The sequence below is a fragment of the Serinus canaria genome, chromosome 1A (genome assembly GCF_022539315.1).
Source record: "Serinus canaria isolate serCan28SL12 chromosome 1A, serCan2020, whole genome shotgun sequence".
In the NCBI taxonomy this organism is placed as follows: Eukaryota; Metazoa; Chordata; class Aves; order Passeriformes; family Fringillidae; genus Serinus; species Serinus canaria.
The window spans coordinates 58,803,526-58,818,089 of NC_066314.1; the positions used below are offsets into that span (position 1 = coordinate 58,803,526).

The 14,564-nt window shown below is 43.4% G+C and overlaps 1 protein-coding gene across 2 annotated transcripts in view; it reads left to right on the forward strand.

Moving 5' to 3' along the window:
- Positions 1-12,355, forward strand: part of CREB3L2 (cAMP responsive element binding protein 3 like 2) — a 75,055-nt gene extending 62,700 nt beyond the window's left edge. For both annotated transcript variants that reach the window (XM_030237771.2, XM_030237772.2), the window contains exons 9-12: positions 2,843-2,942; positions 3,820-3,946; positions 4,611-4,836; positions 5,651-12,355. In XM_030237771.2, the coding sequence (XP_030093631.1) occupies positions 2,843-2,942; positions 3,820-3,946; positions 4,611-4,836; positions 5,651-5,726 (529 nt within the window). In that variant the 3' untranslated portion in view covers positions 5,727-12,355. The remainder of the gene's footprint in view (positions 1-2,842; positions 2,943-3,819; positions 3,947-4,610; positions 4,837-5,650) is intronic.
- The last annotated feature ends 2,209 nt before the right edge of the window (positions 12,356-14,564 follow it).

Below are 14,564 nucleotides of genomic sequence, written 5' to 3' on the forward strand. Positions count from 1 at the left end.
AGTGAAAAGGCCTCTTCTGAAACTGAATAAATGTGAATATACACCAAAACCAAGACATCACAGACTGAGTTTGCTGGCAGCATGTGGAAGGAAGTGCAGGAGTCTTCAGGCACTTTACAGCTTTCCTATGAGGTGCTTCCATTGGCAGGGAAAAGCGTGAAAGCACACTCACACCTCCTACAGAATTGACCCTCTAATTGAATATCCCTGGGAAATGTGTCAGACACAGTGAAAATAATCCCTGTGGGTGCAAACCCCCTTAGCATGCTGTCTTGGGATTGCATTTGCTCCTGTTAGGACTTAGCCATAGGCAGTGTATTCCACTAAAAGCATTTGTGGCCTTTCTACTGGTGTTTGAAGGGAGCATCATATTTTTAGGGAAGTCCCTTTTCTGCAGAGCAGAGATCTGCTCCTTTTTCCTCTCCTGATCCAGATCACCCTTGCAGCTGTCCAGTCACAAGTTTTTGCATGGGAATCTTCTGACCTCAGAATCCAGTCTTCCACCATTCCAGATACAAATGAGAGAACAAATGCACCAAGGAGTGTCTCATTTTGGCAGTGGCAGGATAAACTGATGTCATCTCTGATCAAACTTGTTTCTTGTTCTTGCCTCAGTTCTTGCTCACAGTTTGCACCTGTATCTGTCAGCTCCAAACACTGAGTCCTTGTCTGTTGAGAAGGAAACAGTAGCTCTGCTCAAACAGATAAATGACTGGGGGAAGAAAGACATTTTTTGTGAAGGTATTTGGTAAATAAGGTGGAGGATGAATCTTCCTCTGTCTATGGAAGACCTCAGAATACCTGCCTCATTACACTTTCCAAAGAGACTGTTTTGTAATCAGCTCTCTGGGCCCACTCTGCCCAACAGGTTTTTTAAATTGAGCATGAAAAGGCAGAGATGAACAAACTGAGGAGAATTGCCTCTTCTCTGTTGATTTCCTCACCAGCCATTAGCTGTTTTCTCACTGACGCCTCCACAAAAAGTGGCAGGAACGATCAGCATTTCAAGGCTGCTGCTGCTGCCAGCCCCCGAGCTGAGGAGGAGGAGGAGAGCTCCTTCCTCCTCGCTCTGCAGAGCTGCTCTACATCGAGCCCAGTGAGTCAGGCCTGAAATGGGGGAAAGATTTAGTCTTCCAAAATAGCACAGAAAGTTCAAGGTTGAAAGGGCATTGCTGTCTGACACAGCACATGGTGGGAGTACTGCAGGCAAGGTGTTCTGTGCCAGGAAATGAAGTGCACAGGTCTGGTGAGCCCTGTGCCATGCAGTGGATGTCAGGAGGAACTGGGAAGAGATGCCAAAGGGAGCAGGGAATTAGGATGGTCTCATTTCGGTGGTGGACACTGTTTGTATTTCTAAATTTGCCTGTGGTCTTCTGTATTACTGAATAAAGGATTGCATTGGGCATATCGCTCTCTTTTTTAAACACTGAGTTGCAGAGTAAGCCATGCTCTCAAGAGCATTCAAGATATTCTTTCTTTACAAGTTGAGAAGGATCTGCTGGCCCAGATAAATCTGTGCTGTGAGAATGCCTTGTGCTCATTTCAGAATGTATTCCTGAAGTCCTTGAATTCATTAAGCCCTAATTAGCAATGAGCATCGATGATTAAAAAAATCTATGAAAATAGGCAGATCAGGGTATATTGAGCTGTGAAGGCACCTCTGGGTCTGTCCTACAATTAGCTTTTAGCCAGTTTGGTCTTAAAATACTCCTTCTATTTTCTCTGACATCCTGACCTTGCCTCTTGCTTTAGCTTTTGACGTAACAGCCTCCAAAACTGTCATCTGGAGTTTCTGTGGGGTATCCTCCACAGTAGATTGTGAAACTTATAGGAGAAGTGAAAAGTAAACTTGGGAACAAATAGAAAATCTAGCATCTTCACACAAAATTATACTATATTTGTGTTGAGGACAGGCATTTGGTTACTGACAGATTGTTAAAAAGACTGATGTGAAAGTCCTGTACCAGTCATACTTTGAGATCATTTCCCATTTAAATTACTTGTGTTCTGACTGTAGTAATTGATGCAACAGCAGAAAAATTTAAAAAAAACACCACCAAAAAACAGTCAGAAAGGCTCTTCTGGTCTGGGACTGTTGAACCCAGCCACAAGAGAATTGTCATTGTGGTTGGGACCTCTGAAAGACACAATCAGAGGAGCCGCTTGAAGCATCTGCAATTTTTGTCAACTCTGCAGGATTTAACAAATAGCATTGAAGTGTTTTATTTAATAAATGAATGTGAGAAGTGAAGTCTGTGCCTATGTCTGGTTTTAAGTTCTTCTCTTTAAAAATCAGCCAGCGTGTGTTCTAAACATCTAAATAGCAAGATGTGGGGAAAAGGGGGTTTTGATAACCAACTAGCTAACTGACTAGACCAGTTGAAGGTTTTGAAAACTAACTGAGCAGTTATAAACTTGATTTTGCATCTTTAAAAATAATGGCAAAACACCTGCTGAATCCATGACATAGAGTCAGGTTATATATGCAGCTGGTCACTTGCATGCAGAGCAGTTTCACTTGTTAATGTGCCATTTTGTATAGAAACACTGAAAATACATTTTTTATTTATAAAAACTTACTGAAAGTACTAAAGAAGTATATGTTCAGGGACATAAGTTGAGAGAAAAGCAAAAAATCTTGAACATTTCAGTGCTAATACATATAAAAACTTTGTAAAATTAAAACCATTCCTTGCTAGTGATTTTAAGGAGAAGACTTTAACTATCTCTGCATTATCCTAAATGCTGTATTATTGCCATGTGTGGAATTTGAAGCAGAAATGTATTTAACCAACAAGCAGGTCAGTGTGTGTGATGCTTGCCTGTTGTCTTTGCTTTCCAGGACACTTCTGCAGCAGTTGCAGAGACTCCAAGCCGTGGTCGCTGGCAAAGTGTCCCGCTCGTGTAAGGCAGCTAGCACACAAACAGGGACCTGTCTTATGGTGAGTGTCCCCAAGGATGGGGATTCTGAGGGAAGGAGAATCTCTTTCAAGGCACATCTCTTTTTCTGCAAAGCCTCTCAATGGCAAATTTGCAGCTTAGGGAACTCCTTTTCATGATTTAACCATTTTGAGGGAGGTGAGACTTGTGACTGATAAAGATTAATGGTTGTGGGAAGGCACTGAGTTCTGGAGGAGGCTGGGCTTGTGGTTTTAGTTGGGTGCTGCAGTTGAAAGAAGGAGCAATGCTCTTCCAAGGGACCCACATTATTATTTCCTGCAGTATTATATGGTGGAAATGGTGTCTAGGGTTGTAAAATGAAAATGAGAGTGACCTTTGAGGCTTGTACTTTTGATACTAATAAAAATAAACTTGCTCAAGCAAATCAAAATATGACTGAGGCTGTAAATCTACCTCTGTCCTATTTCAGTAGTAGTAGTCAAGAAAATGAATAGAATGAAACATTTGCTTTTCCCTCCTTACACTTAGCTATCAAGTTCCCTTTATACCTAAAGTGCTGTAAATTGATGGAAATCATTTACAAGGTGTAAGCTAGCCTCACTGTCACTTGGAAGCAAGACTGGGGCCAGCAGCAGAAATAACCTTGGACATCCTCAGCAGTGCATGTAAAGCACACATGGCAGCTTTATCTGCATTTCAGCTTTGTGAGTAAAAAAGGCAGCTGGTCAGAATGGTGCAGACCTTGAAAATGAAGCCCAGCATTTAGATGTGCCCTTTGAAGCACTGAGCTGTCACCTGCCTTTGCTAAGTGTGCAGTGGTGAGGATGGCCCCAAATGGTTTGTTTTGGTAAAATACCAGTTCTTGTGTGCGCATGTGGGTCAAGTGCACTCACCTCTCCTGCATCCTCCCTTTGCCAGATGGTGGTGCTGTGCTTTGCAGTAGTTTTTGGCAGCTTCTCTCAGAGCTACGGGCCATATCCTTCTGCTACAAAGATGGTGTTGCCCAGGCAGCATTCCTCACCAGAGTCCTACACAGATTCCATTGGTAAGTGACAGCTATTCCAGTCTTGCTCTTTGCTCAGCTGTACTTAGGCACTTGTTTTCCACACCCATTCTCAACCCTCTTCTCAAGCACCTCTTGCATTTCTGCTCCTTAAATGGCCGTTTTTTAATATATACCTGTGTTTTTCTAAGAAGGATAGCTTGGCAAACTATGCTGATGGCAGCCAACTTCATAAAAATGAGCAAAACCTTTTCCCCACTAGCCTACTTGGTACTTCTGTTTGAAGAATATTTTTGCCTCTGTTTGCAGAACTAAAGTTAAAGGTCTGTGAAAAGTAGCAGGTTTCTACTCGGTAGCAGATGTTCATACTGTTAAAATGCACAAATTCTTTCTTTGCCAATGTCACCAAAGAGTCCAGGGACTGAATGGGAAACTGTTAGTATTACATAACCATAATGAACCAATATATTATCAAAGTTATTATTTAATTTTGTTCTTGTTTTTCAGATAATTTAGGGCTTCTGGATCCCTACCTAGACCATTCCTGTGGTTTCTTTCTTCAGCTCTCAAATTGCCAGTTAATTACTATGAAAAGGCCTTTGCAGCTTTGGCTCTGCCCTAACAGTTTCCATTTCCTGAAATGACCAGGGCTGTTCTCTGAGCTGTCTGTTGCTCGTCTCATTTTGCCTTCTGTCTTTGTGTGCAGTGAGGTCAAGGAGCCTCCTAATTTATGAAGAGCCTCAACAGCTGGAGGAGCCATCCAGCCCGATCTCCTTTGCAGACCGCAGTGACAGACAGACAGACACCTCCAAGTTCACAGCACTGTCCCTGGAAGCTGTGCCAGGGACACAGCAGGATGATATCATGCAGTTCACAATAGCCAACGAGACAAGGCTAGAGAAATCAGTGCTGCTGGGCCTGCAGCAGCACAGGTGAGTGCAGGGTAGGCTGCTTGTCACACGGGAGTTCTGTGTCACTCTTGTTCATACCTGAAGGCCAGAGGTCAGGCTGGCAGCTCAGCTGTGCTGGGCACCATGAAGCATGAAGTAAGAGTTTGGCTTTTATCTGGGGAGCCTATAGGCAAAGTCACTATTGCTCTGGAGAAGTAGCTGCAACAGAATTGTAGTAATACAGCTACCAAACTCAGTGCTTCTGCCAGAACCCTAACCCCTGTAAGCCTCTTAGTTGGGCCTACCCACTTCTTTAAAGCACTTTCTTGAGTGCTTCCCAAAGGAATAAGCTTTTGGCAGTTGTATGGAAGTGTGAGGTTGTGATTCACTGGAATTTCAATGAGGTTAGGGCATGAAGAGCTGGAGTTTCTCACAGCAGTGATTTTACTAAAGCATTACTGCAGAAAGTTTGCAGGACTCAGTCTCAAGAGACAGACATGTACAATTATCTGACTACTTAAGTTCTCACACTGAGTTCCCTCACTTTTAGCATAAATGTAAGGGATTATTTTTTTGTTTGCTTTTTTTTATCATAAATGTAAGTGTTGCAGGCCTCTGAAGAGAGAGAGAGTCACTGGTTTAAATGTGTGTGCTTCTTTCTGCTGCACCTTTGCTTGCCTAGAACCAAAGAGATGACTGCTTCAGTATAATTCCATATGTTACCAGACCCAGCTAACTGACCAATAGCTTGCTGCTAAATACTGAATGGCTCTTCAGCATTAGCCAAATCAAGCAGGAAGTGTACTTAAAAAAAAATTGCTATTAGCATTAACCTTTGGTTTTTTGTTCCCTACAGAGTCAACTCGGAACTAGAAGGAAATGAAACACTGAAGATAATTGAAATAGACAGAAGAGTCAATGCCACCTCTTAAAAATAAAAAAGGCCTTTTTTCTTGACTTCCCTCCTTCCCACATATTTTCAACCAAAGTTCCCCTGACTTGTCATCCTCAGTGAACCAAAGTACAAAAGAGAGGGAGTTCAACTTCTGCATTGACTGATGAGGCTGTGACTACAGATGGGATCTCTTGTCTTTGTAACTCCCTTCCTCCCGTTGCACACGGTCCCTGTCTCTGCTTTTATCCCTTTCCTGTCTAACACTGCAAGGGCAGGACTGAATTATGGTGGCAGATGATGCCAGCAGCGTGCCAGTGACTGGTGGGCGTGTGTGCCTGTACATGCACACAGCCTGATCTGAGCACAAAGACATTCTGGAGAAGGGTGAATTGTGCAAAACCAATGGGAGCATGTGGGTGGTAGTTTTCTTGGGAGAAGGTAATGGAGAAAGAGAGGAGATGCAGCATGATGGTGCTTAGAGTCTCACCACAGCTCTGTGCCTGCTGGTCTACAGCCCTTAAGCCTTTTGGGGAATAGAGAAGCACATGTGCAGCCTGCTGCTGAGGGGACAAGAAAGGGCCCTGACACTGCTGAGTTCACAGCACAGGCAGGAGAGGGCTGGTCCATGATGCTGCTGGATTGTCCTCCCCATGCTCTTCCCTTCTCCCCTCCAATCTCTTCATCACTTAGCAGGGTAGGTTTCTCTGTGCATTGAAAGCAGTCCTGGTGGGCTTCCCTGCTTCCACCCTTGAGAAATCAAGCAAAGATCAGTCAATGTCTTTTCCACACGCTGTGTGGGAGAATTAGACTAGTTTAACTAAATCTGTTTAGAAAGCAGGTTTTGTTACATTTATGCAATATTTTAGATGGATGCCCTTTAGTCTGCTTAAGGCTAATCTATTTAGCTTAAGTCAGTTCCTTCCCAACAAACTAAATCAATGTAAGGCTTAAACCAGAAGTGCCTCCTGAGAGGACTGTATGGATTTAATTTATTGGCTTCTAGCTGGTTGATGAAAATTCTTGTGTAGACCCAGTCTCAGATTGTCTTGCGTTTTCCTTTCCTTGCCATCTTCCTGTTACTGTTGTAAATAGTATTTATTAGCTTTGAAAAATTTTGTTCAGGTAGTTGCAATGAAGAGAACTGAGCTTTCCTAACCCTGCAAGTGATCTGGACAGACCCTGAAATTGGACAGACAAACATCACTGAGTGCCCATTTCCTTCCCTTGAGCTTGAATTGTCCTAAAATAAAGCCACGTGTCTTACTTTCCTCTGACCTGCTTTTCCAGAGGTGTGATCTGAGAGCAGCTGCTTTGGGTACAGATAGGCCAGCTCCTGCCTGGAGATGGTGGATCCTGTATTAGCTGTATGCCAAGGCAGCCTCTGATGTGAGGAGCTGATTGTGTAGGCAGGAGACCTGTCAAATGAGGAATGAGATGAGCACGTGGCGGGGTGAAGTGACTGGCCCAGGCTCACTGAGAAAGCCAAGAGCAGCATTCAGGTCTGATCCTGGTCCAGTCCTCTTCTCCATGCTGTGTATCCTTCTTGTCCCGTGGTGTTGTCTTCAAGTGTCCTCTCCCTCCCTCTCTCTCTCTCAGTAGCCTGGTCATGCCTTTGCCTGAGCTGTGCTTCTTGCAGTTTGTCCTTGCAGGGGCACAGTTGAACTCAGTCCAGAATTCAAGCAGGGCTTTATCTGGTTCCTACAGAAGGGCACTCCTGCTCCATTGAGGATGGATCTAATGTGAAAATCCTAATTCAGCAGGCTAGCATAGCTGCTTAACAGTTTACCAGAAGAAGTGGAAAAAAAAAAAAAAAAGTAATTTGAAGCTCTTTTTTCTTTTATATTTTTCCTAATGATAAATAAGGGAAAAACTAACCTAGCCTTACAAATAATTTTTTACTATGTACAGTAGATATTTCTTGCAACTATTCTATTTTGTAAAATATTGAATTTGTATTTTATTACAGCAGCTGTCGCACCAGCTCCTTCCTTGTTCTTTATTCTCCTTAGACTTTCTTCCTTCAGCATCTTATTTGCCACCCTCAGGCCTGCCTCAAAATCCAGTGAAATGAATGGAAGAGATTTGGTGAATTGGAGGGGACTGTGGATCAGTCCTCCCTGTGCCATTTTCAGAGGGTGTTTCACATCAGTGAAACAAGTGCCTGACTCCATGAGCTCGTTCTGGTGTGCAGATTTGCTCTTCTAGGTAATGCCCTGTTCTTCTACCCAAGTGCCTTATTACTTTACCTGAGGTGACAGTGACAGGAGAAATGCTGTTGTAGTCTGCTTTGCAAGTGTTCCCATCTTGGCATGGGTCAGCCTCCACCATAAAGTCTGTTTCCCTTCACAGTGATGCTACTGGGTTCTCTGCATCATTCCAGTATCCTCTAACAACTTTTGTATATACATATTTTATAATGATTTAAGGCTTCACACAAACAGTGACCACTTGTGAGTGCCACCAGGGGTGGCTGCATTGCTCAGCCACTTGAGGTCAGCAAAGTGGCAGGAGAAAGCTGGGATTGACCCCAGCTGGTCAGCATAAGTGGCCAAGGTCATAGTTTAGAAAATTCCTCAAATGATCTTTTTTTTTCCAGAGCACCCTTGGTTTGCTGCCTTTGAGGGCAACCAGGTGGTTAAATGTTCTGCAGAAGAGGCCCCAGGGTGTGAAGCACAACACCACTTACAGTCTTGCAGTGTGCACTGTGCAGCCTGAGCTCCTGCCCAATGCCAGCTAAATGGATCACCTCCCATTTCAGATACAGCTGGCTGACTTCACTGTGTGAAAACCAAAGTGGAATTATTTCTCTGCTCTTAAAGGATAGATGATTTTGCACAACCAAACTAGCTCCTCCTCTCTGAAGCCTACTGCGCTGGCCACCATTAAAACTTTGCCCTTTTTTTGGTTTAATTTGGGCATACTGGTTCAAATCTGGTTGGAAGATAATTATGTTTTCATCCTGAGCATTTTAAACTGGCCATGGTCTGGGTCAGGCCTCTGTACTAATCCATTCAAGCCAGTATGGCCATTCTGATTTCTTGTAAGTATATTACTATAATCTTAATTTGTGTACTCCTTTAAGTTATTTTTGGGTACTCTTTTTTAGGGAATCTTTTGACCTAGCAAACACATTGCTTGGGGATTTATTGTATTACATGTTACTTTATAATAAGGAAAAGCTTTGCTTCACTTGGCTATGTTTGTGATCATTTTTCTTCAGGGGCTTTAACAGAACAGGTTTCTCTGCCAGGGGCCCAGGAGTCCCCTGCCACCACCTGCTCACAGGCTGTTGTGTGGCAAGGACCCACGACCTCCAGAGGGGGTTTGTGCCCGTGTTCTGTACCTAGCAGGGGACAGGAGAGGCAGGACAAGGTGTCATTGCACTGCCAGCCTCAGCGTGCAGGGGTGATCCCCCTGGGAATGTTGATGCACTGCAGACCACGTGGAGAGGCAGCTTCTGTGCTCTGAGTTAAGGGCAGAGGAGTAGTAAGGCAGGTTCAGGGAGGATGCTTTAGTGAGTGCTTTTAATCAGTTCAGCTCTAGTACCTGAGGCCTTAGCCTTCTGCCAGTGTGGTTTTTCTGCTGATCAGTGACTTGGTGCTGTGGAATCATAGGTGTGTGTATGGACAGGGTAAGCAAAGGCCTTGTGTGCTACATAATTTCCATTTCCAGTAGAGGACTTAAGTGATAAACTTGAAGTCCTCAGCTGTAAGGCTATGTTGCTCACCAGCACAATTTTATACACACAATAAACTTACCTTTTGGCCTGTAGCTTTAGAGCATGTTTAGATCTCTTGGGTCTTTGCTTCTAGGGAGATAAGCTATGAAGGAATATAGGGCATTATTTTATATATATATGTATATTTCAAAAGTCTGAATCACAGGGCATGTGACATTTCTAACCTTGTTACTAGGGTGTAAATGGTGTTCAGTTTTTTCCCCCCAGGCTATTTATAGTTCTTTGCTGCACTTCTTTCATTTCATCTGTACCACTCAATATTTTTCAGCAGCACAGACTAATGGATTAGGCTGAGGTTCTTCGGCCAGATCCCAGCTGATCCAAGCAGCATGGTTCTCACACAGTGCTCTTGGAGGCTGCAGATCTGATTTATACTGACAGGGGACCTCTTCCTCCACATCTCTCTGTGTAACAGTGTATCTTAATGTGTTCTTGATTCTTCTAACATAGAACAAAAATTCATCTAAAAACTTTTTTTTTCCCCTGCTAAAGAAACCAACCCACCTCTCCACTTACATCCCTCCAAGCTATCAGTGGTGAATTCTGTCTAGACACTTTGAGAATGTAGGTCAAGTGAGTGAATGATGCTAATTGCTACGTTGGGAGGGATTTCCACTGAGTATTTGGGCTCTAGATTTTAGCTAATGCCAAGAGGCCATTGTTCAAAACCCACGCAGCTCAGAACAGAGGAATACAGAGTATTTTTATACTCCTGGTGACTAAAATATTTCTTTCTTGAGTCACTAATTAAAAAGGGAACATTTTGTATTCTGAAGGTGAAATGATAGGTCAGTACTTTGTAGCTACTAAAGTTGTCCCAGCCTATATAACAGTGCAGTGCTATGATGTGTGGCTGCTTTGCACTATTTAGCATTAAGGTTTAACAACTTTGGGGGTTGCCAAGGGGAATGAGCTGATGTATGTGTTAAGTAAGGTCTTACTTAAGAAAATGTAAGGATTTAGTCCATCTTGTAGCTTTCTCATGGCCAATAAAGTGACATTGAACATTCAGAGAATTTGTTGAAGGTTGATCCTGATTATTACTGCATTGCTTAGGTGATCAGCATCCATTGTAGACTCCAGAATTAAGAGGGAAATTGCAATCTGGTTTTTCCATTTTTATGTGTGTATATATATATCTATATATATATATATACACACACACACATATATATATATACACACATATGAATGAAATTCCCGTGTAGGAAAAAGTGCATCATGCAGGCAACTCGTTTGTGATGCTGCTTGGATCTGATGTTGAGTGGAGTTTGGATATTCTTTATTAGCAGTAGTCTCTTGTCTGACCTACAACCAATCTCCAGATTCTTCCTCCAAGAGCTGCCGCTAAAGAGGTGAGAGCAGAACATGAGAAAGCTGAATTTGTAGACCTGTCTTACAGAAAGGGTGAAAGAAAAGGCAGATGAAGGGACTCCTTGCATCACAGGGAAGCCTTCTAGTTCTTGATTCCATAAATCAGCAGTAATAGCCTAAATCAGCAATGATAGTCTCTTTCATTAGTTACCTGCTATGTTTGGGTTCACTCCTATTGCCCTTGCTCTTTAATCCTGTGCAGTCCTGTTTATGCATACCTGACCTTTGTGTTATATCCCACTTCACCCTCTAAACAGCAGGTGAAAATCTCTCTGAGCCTTTGGTAGTCCATAATGAAGGGAGTGGAAGAGAAAGAGGGAGAAGCAGAGGCAGGTACTGAATTTTGTTAAACAGAACTCTGCTCATATCTGACTTTACCATAACAGACTTTAATCAGTGGTGCTGATATAGTGGCATCTTGCTCTCTTCATTTGTGCAGTTAGAGAGAATGAGTGTATGTGTGTGAGTGTGCACATGGGCATGGTGAATGATCAAAAGGTATCAAAACCACAGAGTTTTCTTCTTGTAGTGTTGCTAAATAAAGGCATCTACCTGAACACATGGGGCACTTTGGGCTTTGTGCAGCAGAAAGTCCAGGCATTTCTCTCTGAAACCTGTTCACATTCCACATCACTGAGCACTTGTAAAACTGTTGTGTGAATTGCTCTGAAGACTGTCCTGTAATTAATTGTTGACTGAATGTTGTTGCACTGTGTCAGTTTGTGTGTGTGCCTAGATTGTATGGCCTTCCTAGAGACCAGTTCTGGCTTGGTACAAAAAACTAATTATTTTATATTCTGGTATCATTTTGGTCAGCAGAATTATGGCTTTGAATGCTTTTTTAATTATTATTTTCTTTTTAAATTGGTGTAAATTGCCTTAAAAGGTGGCCCCTGGGAGCACTGATGCCCCAACCACCCCTTGGGCACAGTGAGATGCAATCCAGGGGAAGCAGTTTCCTCTCAGAGGGTGCTGCAACATCCCAGTTTTCCTGAGATTCACAAGGCCTTCCAAGGGTAAATTACCTGGTGGTGCTCTCTTGAAGAGAAGTATCCATGGCCAATTCCATTGCCTTGGGTCATGCAGAGCAGTCACTCTGCTGTGACACCCCTAGGGCACTTAAGCTGATCTTTGCCTTTCCCTCTGTTCCTATAGGCTTCTGCAAACATTTAGCACTGTCTAAGATGACAGGGACAGTGATACTAGTGCAAAAGCACACCCCCCCCCTCAAAACTCCTCAGTAAACTTCATTGGGGCCTCTTCTGACTGCAGATATCTCTATTCTCTTGCCATGTCTATTTAACTTTGTGTCTGTGTTCAGTGACCTTTCTATTTTTGTACAAGTGCTGTCATCTGGATACGGTCCCACCTGATTGTTCACACTGCAAACATGTCCATTGGGTGGAAAGAAATTGCTGTTTTCTCTTTTTAAATCATCTGCCTGATTCTGTGAGAGAACAGACTACCTGCTTTTGTAGCCTAAATATGTATGTAGTGAAGTATGTTATGCTTTTCATTTCTTGCAAATAAATATTTTCTGTAGAAAAAAACAATTGCTACTTGTTTGATTTCCTGATGACTGGGAAAAATCTGGGCTCTTGACTTTCCCAGGTGTGCCAGCATGTGCAATGTGTCCCTCTTCAACATGGCAGAACCCTGGTAATTTAGTGATAGAAAAGGAAGGATATGGGGTTTTACTGAAGCTGGCTGCCCCTTCCCTTTTTGAGGTTAGCAGAGAATTATATCTCAGTAAAGGGTTAGGGTTAGGTGAAGGCCACCAGCATTTAGCAGTGATAATGACACTCAGTGCAGCATTGTGCTACAGCCCCACTAGCAGTAAATTCTCTGTACGAGTGGGATCCAGGAGGGCTGATGCTCCAGGGGGCATTGCTTCAGCCCAGGGACACTGAGGTGCTGTGTCCCCTGGAGTGGCAGGGCTGGCTGGGGCTGATCTTGTGGGCCAAGCAGGAAGGTCAGGCCTTTCCCTGCTCTGGCTTTGCACTGGGCTGCTTTAAACTGGAGTGAACTCTTAAATGAGCACTTTCTGCTTTGGCTTTTTGGGATTGGTTCTTCTGCTGGCCTCAGCTCCTTTCCTTAGCCTGCCTCACCCCTGAGATAATTCTAGAGCTTACTCCAGCAATTTGGAAGTTGTTCTGCCTGTGTGAGCACACAGCATGATACCCTACAGCCCAAACCCAGCATCCAGCCAGGGCACAGAGCTGACCTCTGCTCCTTTGATAGGCATGGAGAAGAAAATTCCTGATTCTTTCAGTTTGGTGACTCTGTGGCTTTGCTGGTCATCTGGGGGATGTGACAATGGATGTCCTAGTGCCAGTGTGAAAATTACCCTGTGCAGAGCTGGCATCACAAATATACATTAATTTGTTTTATGCCAGTTTTCTACTGGGAGGGAGACCTCATAGATGAGTACCATGCATCCCTAGAACAGCAACCAAGAATTTATCTTCCACAGGAAGTACTAGCCGTGGAAGGAATAGTTCCAGCTGAATTGAAAATGGGAGCAGGACAGATGGTTTCGGTGCATCTTTTCCAAGGCCTCTTAGAGAAGGCTGCTCTGGAGTTTGGGGAAGGCAGCATACCATGGAAACTGGAACACTGTGGCCTGCACTAAATTTCTGGCTGATGGGGATTTTCAGAAATGTCTTGATTTGGGGCTAAAGAGGTTAAAGTAGCAAAAGAAATTGGCAGTGAGGGAAGAAAAAAAAAAGCAGCTCTTCTCTAAGGATCTACCCTGTGTGCCTCTTGCTTTCCAAAGAGGCAGTTTCACTTGCCAGGACTATTGATCCAGGGCACTTGTTTGCAGCATCAAGCCATATATAGCATTTTTAGAGGAAAATCGTTAGACTGTGACTGACTGGGAAAGTTACCCATCAGCTTAGTTTTGCTGAGCTCAGTTCTTCCAAGCAAACAAAACACAGGCCTGTGATTAGCCATGGGTTAAAAACCTCCTCAGATCTCCATGTGACCCTTAAAGCATCACACAGCAGGTGATGCTGCAGGGAGTCTGTGACTGAAAAAAACCCCTCACAATGGGGAATGCTGCGTGATGAGCTGTCAGCCTCCCTACCTACCAGCCTCCAGGACATGCTGTTCTTGGAAAAGCATCTTGCTGTTTGAATCCAAGGCTGGATTTTGATACTCCTTTTTCAGGCTGATTCCTGTTGCAGGACAGGAGGAAGGATATCCAAATGCAGCTTGTGATGCCTCTCATGGCATGTTTGGGTAGAAAGTGTTCTCCTTGTGCTGTTAGCTATTGTTTGTACCTATGTTACAGCAGCACAGACTTTGCCCCCCCTGGAAGGTATTTCATGGAAGATTCATTCCTGATGCTTCCTTTCCTGATTTGTTTGCTTTAGGAATTTTTTTAGAAACGTGGGCCTCATGCTTGTGGCTTGCTGGTGAATTTGGCTTGCCCTATTTATTCCATGCTTCAGACTCCTGGTCTGCAAAGCCAGTGGTAATTTCCTCCTCTCTTTAAATCACACTGAGATTAAGCAAAGCAAGGTGATTCGAAGGAGATGGCTATTGGAAACAAAAGCATATTTCCTTTCTAATGAATAATAATGCTTATGTGTTTTGTTTCCCGCCCATTTGTGCCTCAAAAAGTCAAAGTGATTTATTTGATTTTTCATTTTCTTGGTGTTTTCTCCCTGTGGGCTTCAAATGGTTACACTTTCATTATTGATTTAGTCTTACACTCTATTTGCACGAGTTCTATACATTAGTATAAAATTACTATTT